This window comes from Lynx canadensis, chromosome A3 (genome assembly GCF_007474595.2).
Source record: "Lynx canadensis isolate LIC74 chromosome A3, mLynCan4.pri.v2, whole genome shotgun sequence".
NCBI lineage: Eukaryota > Metazoa > Chordata > Mammalia > Carnivora > Felidae > Lynx > Lynx canadensis.
The window spans coordinates 120,440,786-120,457,730 of NC_044305.1; the positions used below are offsets into that span (position 1 = coordinate 120,440,786).

The 16,945-nt window shown below is 37.3% G+C and overlaps 1 protein-coding gene across 6 annotated transcripts in view; it reads right to left on the reverse strand.

Moving 5' to 3' along the window:
• The window catches only part of NCOA1 (nuclear receptor coactivator 1), a 187,304-nt gene that overhangs the window by 24,810 nt on the left and 145,549 nt on the right, over positions 1 to 16,945 (reverse strand). For 5 of the 6 annotated variants that reach the window (XM_030311533.2, XM_030311530.1, XM_030311531.1 and 2 more), the window contains 4 exons: positions 12,179 to 12,296; positions 10,528 to 10,696; positions 9,196 to 9,510; positions 683 to 784 (listed from right to left, as the gene is read on the reverse strand). In XM_030311533.2, the coding sequence (XP_030167393.1) occupies positions 683 to 784; positions 9,196 to 9,510; positions 10,528 to 10,696; positions 12,179 to 12,296 (704 nt within the window). The remainder of the gene's footprint in view (positions 1 to 682; positions 785 to 9,195; positions 9,511 to 10,527; positions 10,697 to 12,178; positions 12,297 to 16,945) is intronic. The other variant, XM_030311532.1, reaches the window with a different exon arrangement.

The following is a 16,945-nucleotide window of genomic DNA, read 5'->3' on the forward strand; positions in this document are numbered from 1 at the left end:
TTCCTGTATTTGCCCAAATCCATCTAGGTGCATTTCATGGAGAAAAGAAAAGTTGTTTGAATCCTCTCTAAAATTCCTCATCTCCCAAATTTGTGTGTCACCTTGGTTAAGGAAACATAAAAAAAGTGGTTGAAGCAAAAATATTAAAGTATGTGTGGAAGTTAAGCAGGGAGTGAGTACTAGACAAGACTCAGAAGGCTACCCAATTCTTTTTATGTTTAAAGTTCCAGTGGCTCGGGGTTCATATCCAAGGATTGTTAAAACAAATGAAAAATAAATAGAAAATGCTGATGCTCGGACTGAGCAGAGAACACAAGGTAGGTAAGATAACTCAGCAATGTAACTGAGTTTTGATCAGGTTTCAGCTACCATTCACACAGTTTCTTATCTAGGCTTCTTATTACTGGTATTATTTGGGATAGCAGTAAGAGTTTTCTACTTATTCATCGGGTATCTAATAGCAGTGACAACAATACCAATAAAACCAAACAGGGAACCCTTGGCTTCAGATCAAATATCAGTAAGGGGTATCACAAGTCGATTATAAATTCATTCTAGAAGAAAGCTGGACTACCACATAAGAAGATCAATTCACAGACCATTTCAGACACTCCAGTCAACACTTGGAGAAACACAGCTTGGGCTGGAGGAGTACTAACAATGCCTGGTTTTCTCACAGTACCTGAGGTGTAATCTGCTGCTGCATGCCTGATCTCATATTGATGCCAACGGGAGTGTTTGCTGCAAACTGGTTTAAGATAGCTTGCCGATTTTGGTGTATCAACTAGAGAAAAATGTAAACAATGAGATATCATATTTCTATATGCAAACATATACTTTGGCCCTCACAGAGTGACACAAACTTTTTATTGATTACTAACAAGTTTTAGTATTACAAGTTTAGTAAGATTATTTCCCATGTTTATTTGCCAAAAGGCTGGCAATTCCTAACATTTATCAAATACTTCTTGTCTACAGAACACCAAATATGACAAAGCATTTAAAAGCGGAATCCATATTCATGTACATATATATATATATATATATATATATATACACATATATATATGCAAATAGGTATATACACATATCGTACATACAGCGTACTTTTTAAAACACGCTAATAATTATTTCAGTCAAGTACAATAATGGAGAGAAAAGAAACATCAGCCCTTGGTCTTAAACACTTGTAAATATAAAAGTAAGTATATAATAGGGCACATTCTATAAAAGTTTGGAAGATGAATGGAAAAGTTGAGGCACTTCTCATTTGAAGACTGACTGTCGGATGGGTACATATTTGGGGAAATCCAACATGATTTCATTCACTGAAGAGAATTATGTAAGAAACAAATGGTTTGAGAAAATAGACTATTTATTTAACTAGAAGAAGTAATTACTTTAGACCAGCATTTCCCAAATTGGTGTTCTAAAGAACACTGTTCTGCAGGATATTAATAGATGTGCCAGGAAAATAGCATGCTGTGCTGTATTAAGTATTGGAAATGATGGGTTACACAAGGTGAAACAGATTTCTTTACTGCAGTAATTCTATGAGCCTTTAATTGACCAAAGCACACTATGGATCTTCAAGAAGGCGTTATACTATGCAACTTGTTCTCAGAAACCTTTTTTCCTGACACGTAGCCATTAACATGACTACAGAACAATCTTGTATGGAACGCTAGTTTGGAAGATGCTGTCTGTATTGGACTTAGGGTTCCAGGTCATAGGCATTCCTTAACTTTATCAGGTAACAAAACAAGCATCCTTGGAAGTGATATTTCCTGATAATCTATAGCTTAAAGAATTTCTTGCTCAATAATTTGATATGAATAAACTGTTCAGAGAGATAACAGCAACAATATCAATACTATTTTGTGTTTATATGGCATTTTATAACATAAATTACTAATAAACACATTAACATGTCAATACAGTTTACATTTTAATACATTTAATATATTCCAATATACTAAATGCAAACTAGAAAGACTAAGAAAGTTTTGTAAGAAAATCCATATTGTTGTAAAAAGTGATGAAATCACCCATTTCCAAACAGCTCAATTCTTAATTCTGGTTTCATTAATTTTCTCACTCCCATTAGGTCAGAAAACAAACTGTTTTTGGGGGGAAAGCTCAACAGAATATAAGGATTAAAATGAAAATTTTCAGGCATTTGTGGAATATGATAAAACATTTGGAATCGCTTAAAAAATAAAGATATGAACATTATGGTTTTAAAAGTCAAAGGGACTCTTAAGTACAAAAATCTATATACTTATTAAATTCTACAGACCACAGACATACGTTTAAATAAACCATGAACTTTATGAAGCTTTATAAAAACACAAAACAAAACAAAACTAACTGTACGCAAGATACTACATAAGGTTTGAAGGCTAAAGAGGTGAGCATATTTCTTTCCTCCAGGAATTCTCTGTTGAGTGGCACAGGCCAATACAGAATGGCGCCACCCACAAGTGCTGTACGTGTGTATACAGGGATGTCTACAACTAACTCAGCCGAAGACGTGAAGGGAGGGACCAAGGGCATGAGTGAGCTCAATGGGACCTTGAAAGATGAGAATGTCAGCTGGCAGGAGGATGGCAGAGTTAACCTGAGGCAGAAAGTACAGCGAGTCTAAAAACAGAAGACAAAGCAATGAGGACAGGTGAAAATACACGAATACGCAGTGATGAAGACAAGTAATGTTGCTGGGGGAGTGGGAGTTGGGATTCCAAACTCACAGCTTTATATGTTCTTGGAATTGGGAGACAGTGTGAGAATGCAATGGGTGGGGATGGAGGAAAGATGCCTGAGAAGTAGTAAAATTGAGAAAATAACCTTAGGAAATATATTACTACCTTGGAAAATAAACAGGCTATTTTTGGAAGTAGAAGAAATTACTGCAATCTACAAGCACTTTCTGCAAAATTGATCTGTTTCTGCCCTTGAAATAATTCTTATTCATTTCCCCATCCTCCCCTTGACCATCTCTGTGCACAACCTGACTAAGGCAGTGTACAGCTGCCTCACTCTGACCTACTAAAATGCTACCCATTATCTAGCAAGCAGATCAAGCTCTATTTCTGCCAAGGAAGTCTTCCCAAAATGATCACCATATCCTTTAACTCCTCGGAAATCTTGACTTTTGGTTGGTGGGTGGAGAGAGGTCAGTAGTCTTTACAGCTGGGGACGTAAATTCAAAAGTCTACAGAGGCCAGGTCAAAAGACTTCTATTATAAAAGGAAATGTGGGGCTTGAGGCCAGTGGAACAGTACAAACTCAACCCACATGTATAAAACACCCCCCCCTCTTACACACACACACACACACACACACACACACACACCCAGAGTTCAGACCAGCTGACATTTTGTCTGTCTGAATGTTTTTTTTTTTTTTTTTCCAATGCCTTACCAAGAAGAAGTCCTTCTATAGGAAAACTAAAAGATGATTACCTAGCTAGAGGTTCTCAATCAGGGATGATTCTGCCCCACAAGAGACATTTAGCAATGTCTGAAGACATTTTTGGCTGTCTTGGGGAAAAGCTGCTACTGGCATCTAATGGGTAGAGGTCAGGGATGCTGCTAAACGTTCTTAAATGAATGGGAAAGTGCCCTATAACTAGAATTATCTATCCCAAACTTTCAAGAGTGCCAAGATTGAAAACCCTGATTCAGCCACCGTGTAAATTTTTGACAAGGAGTTCTTTTAAAGAAGCTCATTCTTACATCAGGCAGTTTTCATGGTCAGAATTCTAGAGGTGAAATTTGCCTCCCTGTATTTTCTGCCCTTTGATCTTAGTTCTACTTTTTGGTTACTTCTATTTTCTATATAATATAAAAAATTATCAATAGTGGTTCTTCTACCAGATCCATACCCTTCTTCAGTACCCTAACACATAACACAAGTGGACTTGACTTGTTTTAAGATGGCTAAGTAATCACATTTCTTTACCTGTCTCAACTGTTACTCCCTTTTCAAAAAATTTTTTGTAATATTTATTTATTTTTAGAGAGACAGAGACAGAATGCGAGTGGGTTAGGGGTAGAGAGAGGAAGACACAGAATCCGAAGTGGGCTCCTGGCTCTGAGCTGTCAGTGCAGAGTCCAACGCAGGGCTCGAACTCACGAGCTGTGAGATCATGACCTGAGCTGAAGTTGAATGCTCAACCGACTGAGCCACCCAGGCACCCCTCCCTTTTCATATTATCCTTTTCTTGGGAGTATGAAGACCCTTGCTGGAGAAGAAGAAAACAAAACTAGAACAGAATAATTACATCTCTTATCAGCCAATGTTATACCATTTTCTACAAGCAACAGGTCTACCCATTTTTGCTGTTGTCCTTTTCTGAAAATAGAACTTTAGAAATTCTTTTTTTTTTTTTTTAAAGTTTTTATTTATTTTTGAGACAGAGAGAGACAGAGCATGAGCAGGGGAGGGGCAGAGAGAGAGGGAGACACAGAATCCAAAGCAGGCTCCAGGCTCCGAGCTGTCAGCCCAGAGCCTGACACAGGGCTCGAACTCACAGACTGTGAGATCATGACCTGAGCTGAAGTTGGACGCTTAACCAACTGAGCCACCCAGGCGCCCCATCAACTAATGCATCTCTACTAGTTTCCTAGGGTGTTTTTCCTCCCCTTGCCCCCCCCCCCACCAACTAGGGATTATTCATAACTATATAATAAAATTTAAAATCTTAGAATCTTTTTACTCTTTGTGTACCATATTCCAGTCAATGAGATATAGTTAAGGTCAAGAAATAGGTTTTTAAACTGATCTTCTTAAAATCCATTAAAAAGAAATAAACTGTGATGTAGATCTGAGTTTGTACCTTTCTTTTTTCAAACCATCAGACACTGTCCTAAATTCCTGCCTATGAGATGTTTTACATCTCCTGTGTTTGGCAAGAGGGAAGAAGGCATGAGAGGATATGACCAACAAGTAAACAGATGATTTCAATCTAGAGAGATAAGTGTATTATGAACACCATGTTATGAATCTGAGATATTCTGGATACTAATCCTTTGTCAGTTATACGGGGTTGCAAATATCTTCCCTGAGTCTATGGCTTGTCTTTTAACCTTGTTTATGGTATCTTTTTTTTAATGTTTATTTATTTTTGAGAGACTGAGAGAGACAGAGCACGACTGGGGGAGGGGCAGAGAGAGAGGGAGACACAGACTCCGAAGCAGGCTCCAGGCTCTGAGCTGTCCACACAGAGACTGACGCAGGGCTCGAACCCACGAACCACGAGATCATGACCTGAGCCGAAGTCAGAGGCTTAACCGACTGAGCCACCCAGGCGCCCTGTTATCTTTTGTAAGTTTTAAACTTGGAATGCAAAAATCAACCTTTTCCTTTATGTCATTTTTTTCAGGGCCACAGAAATCTCATATTCACATTTAGGTCATTAAAATACCCAGAATTTATTTTTGTGCATGGCATGAGATAATGAATCTAATCGAATTTTTTCCCCTCATGGACAGCCAAACGTACTAGCATTTATTCTATAGGCCATCCTTTCTCCACTGATTGCCACTTCTGTCCCTTATAAAATCTTTATATACATCTAAGTGTATGTCTGGGTTCTCTACTGTGTTCCAATTGGAAGAACTGTCTATCCCTATGACAGTTCCACATTGTTTTAAGTTCCAAAGCTTGGTTTTAAATCTTGGTATTTGGTAAGGCAAGTTCATCCTCCTTCTTTAAGATTTCGTACTCATGCTTCTAAAATAAAGTTAGCATTTATTTGTTAAGTTTCATGTTGAGATTCTGACTGGAATTCTACTGAATTTAATTAATTTCAGAACAATTGTCATCTTTAAAAAAATTTAACATTCATTTCTGAGACAGAGAGACAGAGTACGAGTAGGGGACAGGCAGAGAGAGAGGGAGACACAGAATCTGAAGCAGGCTCTGGGCTCTGAGCTGTCGGCACAGAGCCTGGTGTGGGCCCGAACCCAGGGACCATAAGATCATGATCTGAGACAAAGTCAGACACTTAAGCAACTGAGCCACCCAGGCGCCCCCCAAAATTGCCATCTTTATGATAGTCTTTCAACTCACTAATATCTTCGTTTGGATCTTTTTTTTAACTTGCAATTACGATTAATAATTTTCTAAGTTTTATAAATTGCGAACATATTTTGAAATTATATTTCTTAATTGGTTGTTGATAGTAAAAAGGATTGCTATTAATCTTTATTTCTCGGGTTTTTTTTTTTCTAGAAACACTGCGAAACTTCTCAATTAATTCTAAGTCCTCTGTAGGTTCTCTTGGATTTTCTACATAAGCAGTTGTAGTGTTCGTATATGATTATTTTGTTTCTTTCTCATGTTTGCTTTCTATTTCAAAATCACTTAATTTATAGTGTACCAATTTTTAGTGTTTTTCTTTTTCTCTGCACTAATATGAACTTACTCATTTAAAATATACATCCTGTCATCTAATGGAATTCAGGCAGGAGAAAGGGCAAGTGTTCCATCTCAGTTCACCAATTTGATCCCAACACGTGCAACTTTAAATAAACCTCCATTTCTTGATTTTGTCAGGTATTGTTATTGCCAACTCACAGTCATTTACCCTCCCCTTCCTCCTCAATGACAAACTAGGAGTCTGTTCAGCTGACTATCCCAAATCATGCACAAGGGGTTAACTGTGTGCTCTAAGTCAATCCTTGCCATCAGGTGGTTAAGGGTGTACATGTGACTCAGTTCTGGCTGGCCAGACATGTGAAAAAACAATTTTCCCCCCGTTTTCTTTTTTTGGAGTGGGAGGGAGGAAAGAAGGGCAAGAACCTGGAAAAAGTTTCTTGGCTTATGGAAAAAGATGCACAGGTGCATGTGATATTTGTAACCACTGGAGCCATTTTTCTAGTTGCCAGGGATTAGAGAGTAAAAAGATAGAAAGAATGTAGGTCCTTGGATAACATTCTTGAGCCTGTGAGGTAACCGCACCTCAACCTGTCTCTACTTTGTATCATCTCATTATCTGAGTCAAAATACTTTTTAAAAATGGTTTCACTCCTTTGAATTGATGTTTTTTCTTTCCATGTTGCTGAAAGCATCTTAACTGAAACGATGACTGAGATAAGCCTTGGCCAGACCTCGCAGAGAGCCCTTAACTCACACAGAAGACTCCAAGCATTTACAGACTGTGGACTGGGATGTCCCACTGTTATACAAAAGAACTTATGGTCCAGAACCCAGAAAGTAGGTCTGGATGATGAGGCTCATTTGGTAGCAAAGTATTGTCTTACACGGCATTATAGGTTGTTTTGTGTACTGACATATCTCAGGGCTCAAAACTTTCTCTAACTTGATGGATACTTCACTCTGTTGGGTTACCAAGACCACCAAACTTTGGACATGTCTCCCTGATATTTAAAGGAAGCAACAAGGAGCCACATTCGTCTATTTGCACCCTTATTTCATGTGTACCCTCTGCATTGCTACCTCTGCTTATCAGCTGTTTTAGGAAAAAAATCAAAGTAAAAGTGATTTTTTTCCCAAACTACGTGCGAATTATTATCTCATCCATTCACAAACCTAACCTAGACTGTTGATCTGGCCTTGCTCAATGAACCCTTGCCTTTAAACAGTATTTACTGACTCTACCCTGTAAAATGAAAATCAGCACACCTACGTTTTCCTCTACTTTTTGGGTTAACCCTTAATCACTACTTGCACTGTTATGTAAGTTTCCAGTTGTGTATGTTTGGAATATTCCAAGCTGATGGGAAGTTCTAAAAGTTGCCTGTATCTCCTTAATTCTTTGTATTCCTCATAGTGCCTGGTAGTCTCCCTAAATATGTTTTGCAAATGACATGTTTTGTGAACCAATAAGCATTTCTTATTCTTGTGCTCTCAACTGAATAATGACAAGTTATAGCAAGAGGTAGTTTACCTTCAACTAATACTCAGAACACATTACTATTTCCTTTCTAGATTTCTCTTTTCTTCCCTCTCTTCCCCTAATTCCTCTTTCAGTTCTTTATTCCACCCTAGAATTTTAAATAGTATTCCTTTTTTTTGTTATTCTACCATTAATAATTTTTTCCTATCTCGTCTGGAGCTCCCTTTCTCTTTGTCCCTTTCATCATCTTCTTTTTAAGTGGAATGGAAACTCATTTTATATTACTTATTGTATTTACTGAATATAATTTGATAATAAGAGCTAGTGTTTAGTGTTACTGCATGCCTGGCACTATGTTAAGATCTTTACATGTACTAACTCATCTAATCTACACACCGCCGATGAGGTAGAGGGGTTATTTGTTAGTCTCCTTTTATGGCTATAATCAGAAATCAGAGGCTTTAAAAGGGTAAATCATTTGATTGCCAACCCACCTAAGTAAGGTCAGAAGTAGGACTTGAATCTAGAGCTCCTATAACATTATATAATATTGCCTTTCTAATATAATTTAGTTCCTTCTTTCTCTTCCTTTCTGAATTTCTAACACTCTAGGAAATTGCTTTAAATACTTTACAGAAAATCCAAAGTAATACATACAGATGGTTAAAAAAATACAAAAAGATAAATAAGAAGAAGTAACAATCTATAGTGCTGGTCCCACTTCCCAGAGCCGATACTTTTAACCATTTGCTTTTTTGGTCTTGATGCTTATCTCTGTATGTGCTGCTCATTCAATCTTAAATATTTATGCCATTATACCCATTCATTACCTGTCATGAGACAGAAGATTTAACTCACCCACAACTCCCCAGACCCCCAAACTATCCTTTCCTCTACTCTACTCTCCTAATATAATAACATCATTAAGCTTCAATCACTCCAACTTCAAACAACAAAGATTCCATTTTCTGTTCCATCAATCAATCATAACAGTACCTTTTGATGCTCTACTTGATAAATTAAGCTACATATTTCTCTTTAATTTAATAATGATATGACGTTCGTCCTAAATATTTTGTCTCAAAAAACAAAATCCACTTGCTTTAAAATTTTAAGTCTCACAGTACTGTTATGAGCCAGTTGCCTTTAGCTGAATGAACGTGTTCTTTATTTTATCCTAGCAGACCAAGGATAGTTTTTTGAGTCTTTCATAAAGGTTGTGGGACTACTCCCACTTAATACCTTTCTTGTAGCAATTAGGCTGTTCTTATTTCAGAGAGGGAGCCAGCACACGCCTTTAAATGTATCACCTGCTAAAAAAGAGTGCTCACCTGCTGCTGTCCCTGCAAGCGCTGCTGAAGCTGAAGCCGCAGCTGGTTGGGGGCAGCGGGAGGTCTGTTCAGAGTCTGTCTGGGCTGCATGCCCATGCTGGGTGAAAAAGCGCCTCGGGGAGGTGTTACTTGAACAGGCATAGTCCCCAGTGAAGGTTTTTGCCTGACCATGCCTTGGAAAGGGCTGGAGAGATTGGCAGTAGGTGAAGGAGAAGAATAAGGCTGGGAATAAAGGTTGGGTCTTTCGTCCATCATCAAAGGTGGTGTTGCTTGTTGTGGTGGAAATCTCTCTGATAACACATCTAATCCACCTCCCTGTTGGACAGCAAGCCAGAACATTTTACAAATAAGTTAATGCCAATACGTGACATGCTTCTCTATATAATCTTGGATCTGAGAACATTCACCTCTAGAACGTCTTATTATAAAATATTCATGTTGAAGTCATGAAGCTCTCTAGGAGTTTGCTACATAAAGGAATCACTTATGAAAAGTTAACTTTTGAAATGGAGTAACAGATGAACTGAGATGTTTAAAATCTCAGAAAAGAGATAAAAACATGGTTAAAACAAAAGGCCCTAAAATCAGTGAGATAAAGCTAAAAGGTTTAAAAAGAACCACACTGCAAAGCCTAAGAGAGAACACACTTTACCTGTAATAGTTTACCATGAGGAGTTAGATTCCTAAAGGAGTGATTAATTAAGCATTTTTCTATCTCAAATACAAAGTTCATCCTTTTCTCTTATTTGAAAAAAATTCATAGCTGGCCTAACAGAATGCCATAGCTATGGCTTTCAAAATTTATACTATTATTCACTGTAAAAATTCTAATTTAAATTGTGACCCGGTGTATGTAACTGAAAGGAAAATTTTATGAAACATAACTTCCCCTTTTTGTGGGCTATGCATTCTGATACCTTATATTCTACTCCTTAAAAGAATGTTGATTTTTTAACCTCACAGTGTGAAAAATGCCTGGAAGTTGGAGCATCATGGAATATATAGGTTGAGGTCTAGCACGAATGAAGGATAAATTAAGTCCTAGAGTAAGAAGTAATGATATAATGTTGGATTCTATTCTAGGGGGAGCGTCTAAGATTCTGTTCCATAGTGGAACGCTAAGACTTTCTAATTCTAACTATTTGTAATTATTATGATTTTTTGTTTAAAAAACTCATTAGTTAGCTATTATATATTTTGACAATTTTCACAAGAATAAATTATAAAACCACAAAAAACACAGTGAGAACAGTATTGAAAAATCTTGCTTAAAAATACTTTTCTAGCTTCTCAGGATTGTATCAGTTATATAAGGCCGAGCTTAATAAATACCTGGACAAGTTTGTCAATCCCCAGAGCTCTATCTAGTTCAGCTAGCTCCGTTTCATCTTTGCCACTGAGGAAGGACACCAGCTGTTCAAGAAGAGCCTTCTCATCATTTCTTCCTTCTACTGTTGTTGGTGGACAGAGAAGCTCATCTAATTGTGAACTAATACACTGGCTATAGAATCAAAAGATAGAAATGTTTAAGACTGATACAGCAAATAAGTATTCAATCTCAGTAATGCAAATATATATATGTATATATGATACGAACACATATGCAAGTCTTATTCTATAAAGTTCTTTGCTGAGATGCTTTTTCGATCAATTCTTACACAAAGAAATGTTCTATACTTATGTGAAAAAACTTATAAATGTTCTATATGTAGCCGGAATGTATTTTCACTATTTTGTCAATCACTGAACTTTGCTTCTGTACTCTTCTTGTTAGCTTAATAGAATTAGCCTAAAAAATTAACTAAACATAGTTAAGAAAGGAAAAACAATTTTTGGTGAAAATCAAAAATAAAAATCAATCAAAATCTCATAAAAAATCATCCAGCCTATGGTATGATTTATTCTATTTATACTTAACTCTCAAAGATGATCAAATCATATTGATAATATGACATGATGACCATTTACCCAAGAAATCAAACTAGAAAAAAGAAACATGCTCAGTGTTAAGCAACAACAAAAAAATGTTGATTACATGAAGGAAATACATAGTCTAATCCAAAAGGATGCCAATTGATGCATAAAATTTAGAAATATATAGAAAATAATATTAATAATACAAATATAATGACATAATTTTAAGGATTCTTTTAGGGGGAAGGTAAGTGGGAATGCAGTTCATAGTTAAAAGCTCTAAGCTACACTCGATACTGTCTAGTCATCCTTTGGTTGCTATGTATGAAATGTACTCTTCTCTAATGTTTTGGAATAGAGCTACTTACGTCAATTAAGCAATTAAATTGTAATCAAGATGGGACACTAAGTAGATGTAAAATGTACCTTCTCTTATTAACCATCTTGCTCCAAAAAGAAACTCTGGACAAAATAATTATACAACTAAAAGCTCAAGAGCTTTCAAAATAATTGTTATACTGAGCTCACTTCATCTACAGGTCTCAGAAACTGTATAAGAATCAATCAAAGCAAAGCAAGAGATGAAAAATAAAACAACCACTGCATACTATGTCAATCGCTTGGTAATTACAATACATACCGGCCTTGCAGTCACACAGTAAATAAATCTGTTTAACTTGGTGTCTTCCTACATCCCCTTTTTTTCATTAAACATTCACTTCTACTACTAGCTCACAAAATACCAACATAGGCTGGAATCCAGTGTGGGAAAAGTAGTTCTTTGTTGAAATTGGTATCTGATAATTTTAATTTTTTAATTTTTTAAATTTTTTTATGTTTATTTATTTTTGAGAGAGAGCGAGCAAGCAGGGAAGGAGCAGAGAGAGAGGGAGACACGGAATCCAAAGTAGGCTCCAGGCTCTGAGCTGTCAGCCCAGAGCCCAACACAGGGCTCAAATTCACAAACCGCGAGATCATGACCTGAGCTGAAGTTGGACACTTAACCAACTGAGCCACCCAGGCACCCCAAGTATCTGATGTTTTTTAAAGTAGGAAATGTGTTACTCACTCTTCTGGTTTATTCTGATTTACGGTAGTCACTGTATTATTTGCCCATGGAATCTGATCACCTGTTCCTGGCTGTCCAAACTGGTTATCAATAGCTTCCAATTCCAGCTCCGGTAATCCTGGAAAAAGCAAGAAGTCAGGATCACAGTGGAAGATAAAAAGACAGTATTTTTCAGAAGTAATATATTGTGTAATAGAATGAGATTTCCCCTATAAAATATTATTTCGATGATACAAAGGTCCCTTATTCAGAAACTTAAACTATCTAGAATGTGGCCACATAATAACCAGTGAGAAAGAAAAAGTCTCTGAATCAAAGACAATCTGATGTAAAAAAGCCTGCACGTAAGTTGACGTTATGATAGGAGAATCACTCAGAATTTTGCCAAAAATTATCTCTTTTATTTCTTTCAACTGTTTTCTTTTTTATTTCTTTAATTTTTAAGTAATAGCTACACCCAACATGGGGCTCGAACTCACAGCCCTGACTGAGATCAAGAGTTGCATGCTCCACTGACCGAGACAGCCAGGCACCCCAGAAATTATTTTCTTTAAAGATAATTATAACAATTTTGGTTAACTGCTTTTTCAGTCTACAGGGCAGTATAATACACTATAGGTAGGGACAGTGTTATCATGAAATGAGAGTGGCAAACAAAAGATGTTCTATAAAAGGCAGTAACAGAAACTATAGGGCACAGCAGTCTAGGGTCGTTTAGAAAATGGGCAAAGCTCTGTAGCTGTTAACTAAGAATACATCTGTATAATAACAGTATAACGACTGATGCTTATAACAATGACAAATGAAAAAAGACATCAAATTATATCTTGTAATGGAAGAAAATAGTATATGCATTTTAGAAAGTTTTGGTTAGGCATTTTCTTTTCTTTTCTTTTTTTTTTTTCAACGTTTATTTATTTTTGGGACAGAGAGAGACAGAGCATGAACGGGGGAGGGGCAGAGAGAGAGGGAGACACAGAATCGGAAACAGGCTCCAGGCTCTGAGCCATCAGCCCAGAGCCCGACGCGGGGCTCGAACTCCCGGACCGCGAGATCGTGACCTGGCTGAAGTCGGACGCTTAACCGACTGCGCCACCCAGGCGCCCCGGCATTTTCTTTTCAAAACTTGATCATTTCTGTACTGTTTATTCTATGAAAAATTGTAAATAACCTGGATTCTAGAAACTCAGGGAATGTTTAATGAACCCTGGTTTGGATAGTTACAGTGTCCAACTAAATGAAAAAGAAAATGACCCCATAAACCAAGATATTATGTGCAGAATGATTCTGGTTTTACAAATTATTTAGTATATATGAGTAGAAAAAAATTCTGGAAAGGAGTTTATCTTTGGTAGATTTTAGGTTGTGAGAATAAGGATGACTTTTATTTTCTTTTAGTGCTTCTAATGGTTATTTGTAATTTCTGAAATGGACATATATTAATTAATCATTGTTATGGGCTGACCTGTATTCCCCCAAAATTCATATGAGAAGGTCTAACTCCTAGTAGCTCAGAATGTGACTGTATGTGGAGACAGGGTCTTCGGAGATGGGCAGGGAAGTTAGGGTGGGCTCTAATTCAAGATGACTGGTGTTCTTATAAGAAGAGGAGATTAGGACACAGACAAAACACAGACAGAGGGATGACCACAAGGCCACTGCAAGGAGGCAGTCATCCACAAGCCCAGGAGAGGCCTCGGAAGAAACCAAACCTGCCAACCCCCTTCACCTTGGACTTCTAGCCTCCAGATCTGTAAGAAAATTAAATTCTGTTGTTTAAGCCACCTGGTCTGTGGTATTTTATTATAGCAGCCTGAGAAAACTAGTATAATTTTTAAAAACCCAACTAAAAATGCGTTGGAGGTTGTTTTTTTTTAAGCGTACTTATTTATTTAGAGAAAGAGTGCAAGTCGGGGAGGGGCAGAGAGAGAGAGAGAGGGAGAGAAAGAATCCCAAGCAGGCTCCACACTGCCAGCACAGAGCCCAACGTGAGGCTTGAACCCAGGAACCATGAGATCATGACCTAAGCCGAAGTCAGACACTCATCTGACTGAGCCACCCAGACGCTCCAAAACACATTCACTTCTAAATGCAAATAATTATAGCTTTCAATTAAATTTGTCTTGTCTGTCATGACAAATGATAGAAAAATTAAATTCTGTAGATTCCGAAAAACAAAACAAATAAAAACCACCAAACAACACCAACCACAAATGATGATAGGAAAGTAATCACTTAATTCCTATCATTATTTAAATCAGGAAGTTAGTCAAAGAAGATTATCTAAAGTTGTCCCACTGCTCTATTCCACACATTAATTCCTCAGTCCTATTCTATTTCAGAAATCTAACCTAGACAAAATTAATTATATTTAAGAGTCAAAGAAAATTTATATGGCTATCTACCATCAATACTGAATATTATAAGATAGTTTATTTGACTCAGTAATAGGACCTCATTGGTAATGAGGTAATGAGTAGTAATACCTCATTGGTGTCCTGGTGAGGAAAATATCAATAAGCTAGATAAAATTTCTCAAAATGAAGTAAGATTCATGTGCTAAGTTTGATGACTAGGAAGATAAACCCAAACAAATCAAACTTTGATTCAAGTAAAAGTTCTGTTTGCATAGGCTTTATGCTTAAAAGTTGGTTTTTATTCTAAAAGTTACCTCAACCTTTTAAGATTTCCTTTAGAAATTTATTTTTACAAAAAATTTGAGGATTTGCTGGAATGTTTTAAAAAATACACAAATATGGGCCCTTGGGTGGCTTAGTAGGTTGAGCATTCGACTTTGGCTCAGTTCATGATCTCATGGTTCGTGAGTTTTCGCCCCGCACCAGTCTTACTGCCGTCAGCACAGAACCTGCTTTCGATCCTCCATCCCCCCCACTCTCTGCCCCTCCCCTACTTGCTCTCTCAAAAATAAACAAACGTTAAAAAAAAGAAAAAAGAAAAACACAAGTTATCTTTGTTTGTCCAGGGAATAAATCTACTATTTTTGGTCATATTTGTGTCCCTATCACAAACACGAGTATGTACATATGTAACACAAGACAGGCAAAGTAATTTGTAGAGGGAAGCATCAATGCATCTCTATGTTGGAGAGGGACAGATGAAGTGGGGGTAGAAAACAAGCTCTTAGGGATCCCTGATCAAGCTATTTTTTTTTAATGTTTGTTTATTTTGAGAGAGAGAGAGAGAGAGAGAGAGAGAGAGAGGAGGGTAAGTGCGAGTGCATGTCAGTGGGAGAGGGGCACAGAGAGAAGAGAGAGGGAATCCCAAGCAGGCTCCATGCTGTCAGTGCAGAGCCTGATGTGGGGCTCGATCTCACAAATCATGAGATCATGACCTGAGCCAAAACCAAGAGTCAGATGCTTAACTTACTGAGCCACCCAAGTGCCCCATCCCTGATCAAGCTATTAATCTTTCTTATCATCCTTGCAAAGGGCTCAACATCATATTTTCTCCATTTCTAGTCTGGTTAAGAGGAAAGCTTTATATATCCATTAGCCACAAAAAAGTTATGTTACTAAAAAATTTAAAAATTTCTCGGGGCACCTGGGTGGCGCAGTCAGTTAAGTGTCCAACTTCGGCTCAGGTCATGATCTTGCAGTCTGTGAGTTCGAGCTCCACATTGGGTTCCGTGCTCAGAGCTCAGAGCCTGGAGCCTGCTTCTATTCTGTGTCTCCCTCTCTCTCTGCCTCTCCCCCACTCACACTGTGTCTCTCAAAAATGAATAAAATGTTAAAAAAAATAAATAATAAATAAATAAAAATTTCTGCACACAGGTAGAAACCATTGTCTAACCATGGCAGCGGCTTTTGCACATTCTACTCCTTTAACAGACCATCCCTATCTAGTGATTTCGACGGTCAGCCACTTTCCTCAGCCATTGGTTAAGAGGTTTCTGGCTCAGTTTTGTGTTACATTTGGTTGTAGTGTTTTATTTTTCTAAATAAAAATAAAGCACAGCAGTTGCAGTGTTTTATTTTGCTAAATGTGATGTAGACAACAGATTAACTTATGTTAAAAAAAAACCCTCCTATAAATCATAAGATAAAAATGGAAAAATCCAGGGGCGCCTGGGTGGCGCAGTCGGTTAAGCGTCCGACTTCAGCCAGGTCACGATCTCGCGGTCCGTGAGTTCGAGCCCCGCGTCGGGCTCTGGGCTGATGGCTCAGAGCCTGGAGCCTGTTTCCGATTCTGTGTCTCCCTCTCTCTCTGCCCCTCGCCCGTTCATGCTCTGTCTCTCTCTGTCCCAAAAATAAATAAACGTTGAAAAAAAAAATTTAAAAAAATAAAAAATAAAAAAAATAAAATGGAAAAATCCAATAGATAAATGGCGAGAGAATATGAACAGGTCACATCCACGTGACTGAAAAATCACTGAATCACAGATCACTGAAAAATGATCAACCTAATTCACAAAAAAAGCAATACAGATTAAAGCTATACTGTGATACTTTAAAAAACCAAACCATCAGATTGGCAAAGATGAGAAAGTGTGTAAACTCGATGTCTTAGGATGTGTAGAAAGAAGAACATTCTCAGAGTGTAAACTGGTGTAATATCTGAGAAGGGCCATTTGGCAAAATCTATCTATCCTTTGACCAAGCAATTCTATTTAGAACTTCTATTTCAGTTACGCTCTCATATGTAGTAAATTATCTCTACATAAGATTATACATTACAGCTTTATAAAATAGCAAAAGATACCAACAGGCACAATACTCTGTAAAAGGGAAATTAAAATGGATTTTTTTA